Source organism: Heterodontus francisci, chromosome 1 (genome assembly GCF_036365525.1).
Source record: "Heterodontus francisci isolate sHetFra1 chromosome 1, sHetFra1.hap1, whole genome shotgun sequence".
Lineage (NCBI taxonomy): Eukaryota > Metazoa > Chordata > Chondrichthyes > Heterodontiformes > Heterodontidae > Heterodontus > Heterodontus francisci.
The window spans coordinates 278,612,445-278,624,862 of NC_090371.1; the positions used below are offsets into that span (position 1 = coordinate 278,612,445).

Consider the following 12,418-nt stretch of genomic DNA (forward strand, 5'->3'; position numbering starts at 1 on the left):
TGTAGGTACAGCACGCAATCAGGAAGGCAAATGGCATGTTGGCCTTTATTGTAAAGGGATTGGAGTTCAAGAATAAGGAAGTCTTGCTACAATCGTAGAGGGCTTTGATGAGACCACACCAAGAAAACTGTGTGCAGTTTTAGTCTCCACATCTAAGAAAGGATATACGAGCATTGGAGGTGGTACGGTGAAGGTTCACTGGATTGGTTCCTGGCATGATAGGGTTGTCTTATGATAAGAGGCTGAGTAAATTGGGCCTATACTCACTGGTGTTTAGAGGAATGAGAGGTGACCTCTGTTGTATGCTTGCCTTTAAAAGTGATGTCCTTTTAAGATCTTACTATGCTAATGAGCTAAGTACCAGGACACAGTCATGTGAGTCACTCTGTAACTGTAACACCCAGAGTGAGGTTCTGTAAATAGTTAGCTCTGTACCGCATACGATAGTTTAGCTGTAAATAAGCCTGTTTGAGATCTTCAAACAACTGGACTCCACACATCTCATTTATGTTGCATCAGACAACATAAAATAACTCATTATATGGTGGCAGCTGTGGTGGGAAGACAAAGTATGAGTTTGAAGACCACGGTTAAAACAGCTCTGAAAATGACTTTTCCTACAGCCAGTAGAAAGTTCAAGAAAAATACTGGCTCAAACAGTAAAAAAAGAACTTACCTCAAGCTGTAGAAGACAGCACAAATAAACGGGCTGCAAGTAAATTGGGTGAGTCATTGTGCCAACGGGCGAGGGATACTGCTTTTAAAAAAAAATGCTTTAAAGTCCTTCAAAAGATGTTTTTTTTTCAAAAGCTCTGTGTAAAAAAAAAAGGGAACAATCCGACTTATTTCCTGAGCTGATCAAGGTCAGCGCCATTACAGGAAGCGTCTGTTAGAAAATACACGGGAAAACCTAGGTCACTGCAGAGCCTTCATCCACACAGCCAAAGTTTAAATAAAACCCATTAAACTACTCGAGAATGAATAAGAGCTTCCATTCATGAAGCCACAGTAAAAAAAAAGCATTAAAACCACTCGAATGCAAAGAACATAAAAAAGCTCGGAAAAAAAAAACCCATTGAATTGCCTATTGAACAGCTGTGTGAACAGAACAGCCATAAGTGCTGGAAGCAAGATAAACACACAACACTAGAAAACACCTGCTCCTGTCAATCAGAGCAGCTAGTCTAAATAACAGACGGGGAAACAGTGAGAGTCATAGAAAAATGTCTTCAAGCAAGTTTTATGTAAAAAAAAAAGCAGGAAGATGGATACCAAATTTCCCAGCATGAACTGGAAGACCATGGATATGCTATCTGAGTTCCAACTTTCCAAACAAAGAATGCAGTTATGCTTTACAGACCAAGTAATTGTGGAACCAGAGAAAGAGGCTGTAAAAATACTAACAGCAGTTGGAAATGAGGGATTACACAGGCTCATCTGAAGAGGACCAGAAAGATCCCACAAAGATATGGAAAGTGCTTGAAGATCAGCTCCGATTACCAGTGAATTTTAGAAGTCATTGCCTGGAATTGATGTCCTACAGGCAACAGCCACAGGAATCCATAGACCAGTTCATCAATAGATGCTGTAGTAAGGGCAACAGATGCGACTTCTCAGAAACTGGGCTGTAAGACCAAATAATGGAGCTAGTGATTGTATTGACATCCATTGAAATGTGTCAGAAAGACCTCTTGGGGGAAAAAGAAAGGTCACAGCATTGATGCACTGCTAGAAGATGCCAGGAAATATGAAGTAATTGTAGCTGGACAACAGCACCCGCAAGCACGAGGGGGTGTGAGGGGGCGGGGGTGCGAGGGGGAGGGGGTGCGGGGGAACGGGGTGCGGGGGGGAAGGGGGTGCAGAGAGGTGCGAGGGGGAGGGGGTGAGGGAAAGGTGGTGTGAGGTGGGGAGGGGATAGGGGGTTAGTGCTATGGCCGGCTGCAATGTGGAGCTTCTTCTCCCGGGATCCGATCAAGGATTTTCCGCACGAGACCAGCAGAGGGGGCCGAGACCTCGCTGGGCCATTGGTATGCGCTTCTTGTCGCCCCAGTCCGGGCACTGTGGCTCTGGCTCCGACGTGACCGCATAACGGATCCGGCATTAAACGAGCAGCAGGAGTTTGAGCTCTCTCAGATCCCAGCACCGGACCAAGCCGCCATCTTCCAACACTATTTCTAACTAAACCAGTTTACTTACAAGGTTAGTAATGTGACCCCTAGTAATGTGTTCAGCCAGTCATCCATTTTGAGACACAGGAAAGCATTCCAGATCGTCAGCTTCACTGTAGTAGTGCATGAGGTGGCATCTTTCAGAAGTTGTTCAAGAGTTCACCTACCTAGGCTCGACTATCACCAGTAACCTGTCTCTCGATGCAGAAATCAACAAGCATGCGGGAAAGGCGTCCGCTGCTATTTCCAGACTGGCCAAGAGGGTGTGGGAAAATGACGCACTGACACGGAACACAAAAGTCCAACTGTATCAAGCCTGTGTCCTCAGTACCTTGCACTAAGGCAGCGAGGCTGGACAACGTATGTCAGCCAAGAGCGACGTCTCAACTCATTCCATCTTCGCTGCCTCCGGAGAATCCTTGGCATCAGGTGGCAGGACCGGATCTCCGACACAGAAGTCCTCGAGGCGGCCAACATCCCCAGCATATACACCCTACTGAGCCAGCGGCGCCTGAGCTAGCTTGGCCATGTGAGTCGCATGGAAGGTGGCAGGATCCCCAAGGACACTTTGTACAGTGAGCTCGTCACTGGTGTCGGGCCCACCGGCCTTCCATGTCTCCGCTTTAAAGACATCTCCAAACGGGACATGAAGTCCTGCAACATTGACCACAAGTTGTGGGAGTCAGTTGCCAGCGATCGCCAGAGTTGGCGGACAGTCATAAAGGCGGGGCTAAAGAATGGCAAGTCGGAAGAGACTTAGCAGTTGGCAGGAAAAAAGGCAGAATTGCAAGGGGAGAGCCAACTGTGTAACAGCCCCGACAACCAATTTTATCTGCAGCGCCTGTGGAAGAGTCTGTCACTCTAGAATTGGCCTTTATAGCCACTCCAGGTGCTGCTCCACAAACCACTGACCACCTCCAGGCGCTTACCCATTGTCTCTCGAGACAAGGAGGCCAAACATAAGAGATATGAGACTTATCTTTGGAAAGAAGGGGGATGTTGCATGATTGTGTTTAAGAGTGATGTCCTTTTATGATCTAAGTATGCTTATGAGCTAAGTACCAGGATGCAGTCATGTGACTCTAAGCCTGAGACACTCTGCAACTGTAACACCCAGAGTAATGTGCTCTAAGTAGTTAGCTCTGTACTGTATATAATAGTCTACTGTAAATAAACCTGTTTGAGATCTTCAAACAACTGTACTCCACACATCTCATTTATGTTGCATCAGACAACATAAAAGAGCTCATTAAAATCTCATTCAAACATATAAGACACTTGAAGGGTCTTGATAGGGTAGACACTGAGTGGTTGTTTCCCCTGGCTGGGGGAATGGTCTCAGGATAAGGGGTCAATCATTTAGGAACAAAATGAGGAGAAATTTCTTTACTGAGTAGGTTGTGAATCTTTGAAATTCTCTATCCCAGATGGTTCGGGATGCTCCATCGTTGCATACATTTAAGATCATAAGAACTAGGAGCAGGAGTAGGCCGTCCGGCCCCTCGAGCCTGCTGAGATTGACAGATTTTTGATCTCTCAGGGAATCAAGGAATATGGGGAGTGGGCGGGAAAGTGGAGTTGAGGCAAAAGATCAGCCATGATTGTATTGAATGGTGGAGCAGGCTCGAGGGGCTGTATGGTCTACTCCTGCTCTATTTCTTATGTTCTTTTGACCTCTATCAGTGGTGCTGCTGAGGCTGCAGAGCTACTGTCCCTCTTATTGGACCGACAGCTTAGCGAAGCCCCGTAGCGGCCTCTTACTTGGAGCCACAGTCCCGCTATTTGCCCGCGTGGGCTCAGGAGCGGCTTTTGGTCCTAACATCAGGACACATGGCGTGCTGGTAGGATCCCAACCAATGTCTCATAGGAACATATAGAACATAGGAACCGGAGTAGGCCATTCAGCCCATCAAGTCTGCTCCATCATTCAATATGTTCATGGCTGATCAACCACTTCAATGCCTTCTTCCCACACTATCGCCATATCCCTTTATGTCTTTGGTACTTAGAAATCTGTCAATCTCTACTTTAAACATACTCAATGACTGAGCTTCCACAGCTCTGTGGGGTAGAGAATTCCAAAGATTCACTGAGTAAACCTTCTGAGTAAAGAAATTTCTCCTCATCTCTGTCCTAAGTGGCTTCCCCCTTATTTTCAATTTGCGTCCCCTGGTTATAGACTCCCCAACCAGGGGAACCATCTTAACTGCATCTACCCTGAATATCCCTTTCAGTCTATCCCTTGGGCTGGGTGCCAATTTCGTCTGATTACGTTGCTGTGAAGCACCTTGGGACATATTACCGCATTAAAGGTGCTATATCAATGTAAGTTATTATTGTTGCGCTAAGCAGTAGGACAGTAGGTCACGGGCGTGCACCTGCAGTTTGTCACAACTTGAGCCCCTGATCGCTGCAGAGTGAACAAGGTTAAACACGCAATGTGTTAGGCACTTCCTCACAGGGAGAGCGGAAAGGTGATAGAATGAATCCTTTAGTACTGTGGTTATGTGTGTAAAACATCCCAACTCAAGGGCAGCATAGGCATAGGAGTGGGAGTGAATGACTAACCCATTCTCTTTGTCAGGAAAATAATGTTGCATTGGGTCGATATAGAAGGGAGAGAAAGTATATATATATTTTTTTTAATGATCTTTTATATTCCTAGCATTTTCAAAAAGAGAATTGGTTTAAAGCATTTTCTGAATAGTGGGTTCTTAGCTTCTGCACTTTCAACTCATTGGCCAGAATTTTACACCTCCCCAATGAGCCGGATGGTGACAGGCAGGTGCGTAAGATGGAGCGGGAGGCTCTGGGAGGCCTTCCCGACCCGGTCCCGCCTCCACCCCACTTTACATGGGCCGGGGGAGGGGGGTGATCGAAAAATGGGCCACCTGCCCCAGGCCAATCAAGGCCCTTAAGTTGCCAATTAACGGCCACTTATGGGTCTTCGCCCACCTCCACACGGATTTTACGTGTGGTACATGACATTATCGCAGAGTACACACTATGGAGTGAAGCATTTCTGAAAGGGTAGAACCACCCTGGGAAAGGTTTTAACTCTCTGTCAGACTAAATGATTGTTTACTTCCAGTTGAGTTTTGTCACCCTGTTCATTGAGTAACCAGTCTGTTGAGATAAATAGAAACAATAATTATCTTTTGTCAAATGCAGCAAACCTTGTAATTGAAAAATACCTTTCGGAAGACCCCTTGACCCCAGTGTACATCTTTTCCAGATTAACAGATCCTGTGTTTGGCATGCTGCTACCAACCATTTAGCAAAAATTGGTATGGTAGTGACCTGGTTATATTAATGGATAAGTCATGCACAGGCCTGTATTAATAATCTAATAGAATGTGAGTTCAAATCCCACTTGGCCTTTGCAGAATTTGAATTTAACTTTTATAAAAAGCTGCTGGCACATCTTGAGAATGGAAAGGGGTTATAATTATAAGATAGTTACTAATAAATCCAATGAACAAACTGCATTACCCAAGTGCTTAGAAAGTGGAACTTGCTACCATATGGAATGTCTGAGGCGAATAGCATAGATCCTTTTCAGGGAAAGCTAGATAAGTAATTATGGAGTTAGATCACAGATCTGCCATGATCTCATTGAATAGCGGCATAGGTTCAAGGAGCTCCTACTGTTCCTATATTCCTATGTACATCATTGAGAAAGAGACAGAAAAATATGCAGAAAGAGTTATATGGTGGGAGAAGGCTTGTAAGGAGCATAAGCACTGGCATGTACCATTTGGGTCAAATAGCCTGTTTCTGTGCTGTAAATTCTATGAGTAATGCTGATTTAATGACATATCAAGAGAACTGGTAGGGAAAGCCTCAATATAGAATGTAGCTGAATATCCAGAAAGCCTTTAGTTATGTTCTGCATAAAAGGCTGGCACATAATATTGATGTTATGAAATTTCAAGATCAAAGTAAATAGAAGTTGGCAGAAGGGTAGGAATCAGTGGGTCAGTGGACTAATAAATTTAATGCAAATTGGTCAGAAGTGCAGACAATACTCAACTGACTAGAGGGATTTTTAAAAATTCATGCATGGGATGTGGGTGTGGCTGGCAAGAAAGAAAGACTTGCATTTATATAGCACCTCATGACCTCAGCACATCCGAAAGCACTTTACAGCTAATGAAGTACTTTTCAAGTGTAGTCACTGTTGTAATGTAGGAGACATGGCAGCCAATTTGTGCACAGCAAGTGGTAAAGTGATAATCAGATAATCTGTTTTTGTGATGTTGATTGAGGAACATATATTGGCCAGATATTGAACCTTCTGACTCAAAGGGAAGGTTGCTGACAACTGAGCCATGGCTCACATTATCCTTAACATCCCTTGAGAGGAGATGGCGATGAATAATAGTGAGTTTACCACGGTGGTGCTTGTGGTGAAGCTACACCCACAGTACTGTTAGGGAGGGGGTTCCAAGTATTGACCCAGCGACAGTGAAGGAATGGCTGATATAGTTTCAAGTCAGAATGGCGGGAAATTTGCAGGTGGTGATGTTCCCATGGTAGAGATTGCAGATTTGAAAGGGGCTGTTAAAGGAGCCTTGGCGAGTTGCTGCAGTGCATCTTGTAGATGGTACGTACTGCTGCCATTGTGTGCTGGTGGTGGAGCGAGTGAATGTTTAAGATAGCGGATGGGGTGCAGATCAAGTGGACTGCTTTCCCTTGGATGGTGTCGAGCTTCTTGAGTGTTGTTGGAGCTGCACTCATCCAGGCAAGTGGAGAGTATTCCATCACACTCCTGACTTGTAGGTGGTGGACAGGCTTTGGGGAGTCAGAGGGCAAGTTACTCGCCACAGAATTCCCAGCCTCTGACTTGCTCTTGCAGCCACAGTATATATGTAGCTGGTTCAGTTAAGTTTCTGGTCAATAGTGACCCGCAGGATGTTGATGGTGAGGACTTAATGATGATAATGCCATTAAATTCCAATTGGAGTGGTTAGCCTCTCTCTTGTTGGAGGTGGGTATTACCTGGAAGTTCCATGGCATAAATGTTACTTGCCACTTTTTAGCCCAAGTGTTAATGTTGGCTGGGTCTTGCTGCTTGATGCATGGACTGCTTCATTATGTAGGGAATTGCAAATAGATCTGAATACTGTACAAGCATCAGCAACAGTTTTCTCAGTAAACTGTAATTTTAGTACCATATGAAGATTTAGTCAAGAAGGATCAAGGGAAACACATTGGCCAGAAATTGCCTTAAAGCTACCCCTACACCATGGCAAGAAGTGTAGTGGAAACAGCCAGGGTTTCGAGCAAAGTTACAGTGGCAGAGAAGGTGGGGTTTCAAGGAACTTCAAAGTGACTGAAACCCTGAAGATGACGTCCAGTATGTGGTGCAGGGTAGATCCAGAAGTCTGATTGTCAAACAATTGATTTATCAGGAAAGAATAGAGAACCTTTGCTTTTTTAATCATTAAAAGGAGGCAACTGAAAGGAGGACTTCGAGAAGAATGGAAGGCACAGAAAGGGTAATTCTAGAATATGATTTCAACAGCAGAACAAGAGGGCATAGATTGAAACTGGTGAAGGGCAAATTTAAGAGTAAATTGGGAACTTCCATTTGATGCAAAAATAAATCAACTCTTGGAATGAACTTTGAGCAGGGTAGTCGAGGCAAACTTAAGTGCAATTCATTGATTGTGAAGTAGCTGGGACAATGTTAAGTACTATAATGTAAGCACTTTCATATATCAGAGGTTAAAGGTCCTGAATTTCCTTGAGGGTTGTGCACTGTCCTGGAGTTAGAGATAACGGAACCAATGTTAGGGGCCCGGGGTGTGGTGCACACGATGTGATGGGGAGTGAGGTTTTCTGCTATTTACAGTCATTGACCCCATTTCTTCAGGAGCTCCATCAATCTCTTTTCAAAGTTATAGCAGGGGATCGGGAGGATACTTTGGTCAACCCCCACCCCCCAACACCCCGATCTCCTCTCCACTTCAATGGAACTTCTGCGCCTAGTTCATTCAAACTTATGATGCTACCATAAAAAGTAACTATGAGAATGCAGTGCTATTTGGATATGTTGTGATGTTTTCTCAAAATCTTCCTCAGGGGTATTTTACTGACGTGCCTTCAGGGAACATAAAAGAAATCTCAAAGGAGTGTGGTAAAGCACTGAACCTACACATTTCATTGTCGAAGGAACTGCCTATCCCAATGACCATCATTAAAATATTAATCTCTAGAGTTTACTCCCTTAACTGATATGAATTTGTAAAACATGTAAAGCAGAAACTAGGGTTGGATTCCCTGGAATTTAGAAGGTTAAGGGGTGATTTGATCAAAGTTTTCAAGGTATTAAGGGGAACAGAGAGAGTAGATAGAGAGAAACTATTTCCACTGGTTGGGAGTCTAGGACTAGGGGGCATAGCCTAAAAATAAGAATTTCAGAGTGAAGTTAGCAAACAGTTCTTCATGCAAACAATGGTAGAAGTCAGGAACTCTCTTCCACAAATGGCAATTGATGCTAGATCAATTATTAATTTCAAAATTGAGATTAATTTTGTTAACAAAAATCTATCAAGAGATACGGACATAGGCGGGAGTGTGGAGTTAGGTCACAGGTCAACCATGATCCCATTAAATGGTGAAACAGGCTCAAGGGGATAAATGGCCAAGTCCTGTTCCTGTGTTCCTACTTGTTGACTGGAGCATTGCTTTGTACCACCAGTACTGCCATTTTGGAATTGGAATTGCCAATATGTCTAGACTATCTTGCCATGCAGTTGGTATTGTGCTAAAATATGCTGCATTTTTATTGGAAATCTAAATTTGTAAACTTACTTCAGGATTGGATCTATCTGCAGTAAAATTCTAAAGGTCAGTAATCAGGGATGTGGACTTGTTAACTGAAAACAGCCAGGCCATGTTTCTGACTTCAGGGGTGGAATTTTATGCTCTCTCCCACCGTGGGTTTGGAGACGAGGAGAGCATAAAATCAGGTGGGATGGTGGCGGGAGGGACCCCGCCTCCGTCAAAATGTATTCCAGAGCGGGAAGGCCTGTGAATGCCTTTCCCGCCCCACAGCCAATTGAGACCCTTAATTAACCCCTAATTAAGGGCCTCTTTTCACCATAGCCATAATCACCCGTGCGGCGTGCGGCCCTGTTGCCGCATGGGAGACGCGACACGAAAAACCATGCCATCTGCTTCCCAACTCCAGGGGGTAGGGGGACCCTCATTCAAAAGCACTTAGTGCCTGAACAAAGGACCCAGCAGTGGGAAGGGGGCAGGGCCCCGCTGTGGAACACACCCTGCCTTTACTGCTGACCCACTGTGTCACCAACTGACCCCCACCCCGGGACACCCTTCCCATCCTGACCTACCCGTGGTCTGCCTCCAGCGACATTCCTCGGCCTCTGGTAGGTGCAGCTAATGCAGCAGCCACTGCCTCTGTGGTGGCGCTGTAGCAGACGGCCTCTGATTGGCCAGCAGCTCTGCAAGGCCGGGACTTCCTGCGACGGGGTCCTAAATCCTATGGAGGGCCCGCCACTGTCCAGTTCAGTGACTGATTAGCACTAAATTTGGCAGGTGTTCCATAGAAAAGGCGACACGGGGATCTCGGTGCGGTTTCCCACCTCCCCCCCCCCCCCCACCCCCTGACGTCGAGACCCCTGAATCCAGCATAAAATTCCCCACTAGGTTCCACTAAAATGGCTGTAGTCTTTGTCAGCATTCATTCACATTATGGGCTGAATTTTTATAGCTTATCGCCAATCTCGGCGGCGACCTTCCAAACTGACATGGCACACGCGTGAGGTGTGCGCCACAGAGCCACCCTGGTACTTCGCGTGGCGGCTCATTTCCATGGAGGAGGCGGACTGCCCACCCCCGATGACATAGAGGGGGCGGGCGCTCCATCCCCGGCAACAGCGTCCGGCACCACCGCGCAGGCGCCAGCGTCCTTTTTAAAGGACTTCAGGGCCTTCAGTTGGATTTAAAGTTTTAAAGGTTCCGGTCTCCGGGTAATAAAAATAAAATATCAATACAACTTTGAATCCCTTCTCCCACCCCCCACCGCAATGAGTAATCTATAGATAAATTGCCCTCTGCCCCCGCCCCCAAAAAAATACTTTTATTCGGATCCCAAATTTTCCCCCGCCGACCTTTATGACCTGTGACCCTCAGCGCCTTCCCACCATCCCCCGCAACCAATAGGAAATATTCCCCACTCCACCCCACCTCCCCCCCCCCGCCCTGAAAACCTCATTCTTCTACCCTCCCCAGCAGTGTTCTGTTCGGAGATCCAAAGGCGCAGGATTTCCGGCAACCAGCCGGAATATCGGCGTGGGACGGCCGTTGTGAAAAGTAAGCATTTATTCATCTAATATACATTAACGTATTTTAATTAGGGGCCACCACCGGTAATATGGGGCGGGGGTTTCCCAGCGTTGAGGCCCGTGGCGGGCCTCTCCCGGAGGTATTTTCCGGGCCCCCCTGCTCTGACCCCACAAGGTCGGGAGGCTGGTATTCTAACATAAAATAATACGGGGGGGCTTTAAAATGGGACAAACAATAATCTAGATTCATATATTGCACAATTCCAAAGCATTGTTAAAATTTAATTTGCCTTATAAAAGGTCATGATAAATCTATGAAAAGAGTGAAGAATGGACACTGAGCAAAACATAGAATAAATAGCTACTATTGCACTAAGGCAAACACATCAGATAAAATCAGAATGTAATCTTGTGTTGACAAGCAAATCCAGAGAGTAACAATGCTTTTTATTAATAGTTTGAGAGCGCCGAGCAACAAAGAGTCTTTAACAGAAACTGGAGTGTCTCTTTTATAATCTAGTGTCGATGCAGCTAAAAGCTTGTTGCAGCAGCATAAAGACGGTATTCAGCTGCATACACGGCCTGTTGTGCTGGCTCACTGGTGCAGGCTCCACGTACAATATACAGTACGATACCTGTTATTGGACTGTCTTAATGCATGCAAAGCTTTCAGAATCTCATGAGACCTCAGGTGATGTTAGTGGTCATTAACTCTTCATTTGTATAGGGAAAGGAATTAAGAGCATGGTCACGTGGCTGAAATGATTGGGTGAGATGAAGTAAATAGAATGGGAGGAGGCTTGAGAGAAGCATAAACACCAGCATAGACTAGTTGGGCTGAATGGCCTGTTTCTGTGCTGTAAATTCTTGGGACGTTTTACTACATCAAAGGCGATATATAAATGCAAGTTGTTGTTGAAATGCAAAACAATGTGAGTGGTTTGCAGGTGATGACTTTAGGATCATGGAAACAGGTCACTCTCAACTACAAACTACAGTTGGAGATCGAGAAGGATCCTCCCCAAGTTACCACTATCACTGTCGGGAGTGTTGTTACAGCTGAGAACAAGAATGTTAAGCCAAACATGACACAAGTCGTATTTCTGCTGTGTTTTCGGAAGCGGTGCTGTTTGAATTGTTGCCTCTTTTTTATTTTAATGAAGTCTGAAGATAAAAAAATAAAATGCTTGCCATTCAGCTCATACAGCGTGTCAGCTGGCTTTCGAGTTGGAACGCCTTCAGTGGTGTTTTAAAAATAAAAATCAACTGCCAGAGTTGGAGATAAAAAAGCAACAAAGCACTGAACAGCGTCTTGTATTTTCTCAGAGCCAATGAACATAGGGGCTCCTTTTTAAGATGAGCACTTTGCTTGGAAGGAATAAAATGTCGGAGATTTGTTGAAAAACACCGAGGCACCGCAGTAGGCCTTCCAGCTCTGGCTGCTTGTATCAAATGGCATTTCTATGGAATGACTATATGAATGACAGACTGGTCCTTTCCACTTCACAGGTTGTTGACTCCAATCTAGTGGCTTTTGACTGTCACTGGATCTTCATAAATGAGGTAATTGTTCGTGTGTGGGGGGAATGCAATAAAATTCGACTGAAGTTTTGCCACGTAGCAATAGATATTATAATTACTTTTTATCCCAACAGTACAAAGACAGGAATATGTGAAGAGCCCCAAGTCCCCACTGCTTGTTAATGATTCCTGTTATCTCCTGCAAAGTTAAAGGGATACCATGGAATTTAGTGGATACAAATAGAATGAGAATTATATTTTATAATCCTTGGGCAAGATGATTGGCAGTGCCACCCTGCTGAGCTGTCTTGGCGTGCCCTCCTGCCTGAGAGTATGTACTGCGGGTTTCTTATTTGAAATACAGGTCCCCTTTTGTTAGCCTAATGAATACGTCACAGCAGTCTTTCTCAGTTT

The 12,418-nt window shown here is 45.1% G+C and overlaps 1 protein-coding gene across 2 annotated transcripts in view; it reads left to right on the forward strand.

Moving 5' to 3' along the window:
* The window catches only part of grid2 (glutamate receptor, ionotropic, delta 2), an 894,599-nt gene that overhangs the window by 626,538 nt on the left and 255,643 nt on the right, over window positions 1-12,418 (forward strand). The window contains exon 5 of one of the 2 annotated variants that reach the window (XM_068045980.1): window positions 11,993-12,046. The exons of the other annotated variant lie outside the window; for it this stretch is intronic. Coding sequence (XP_067902081.1) covers window positions 11,993-12,046 — 54 coding nt within the window. The remainder of the gene's footprint in view (window positions 1-11,992; window positions 12,047-12,418) is intronic. 2 annotated transcript variants of the gene reach the window in all.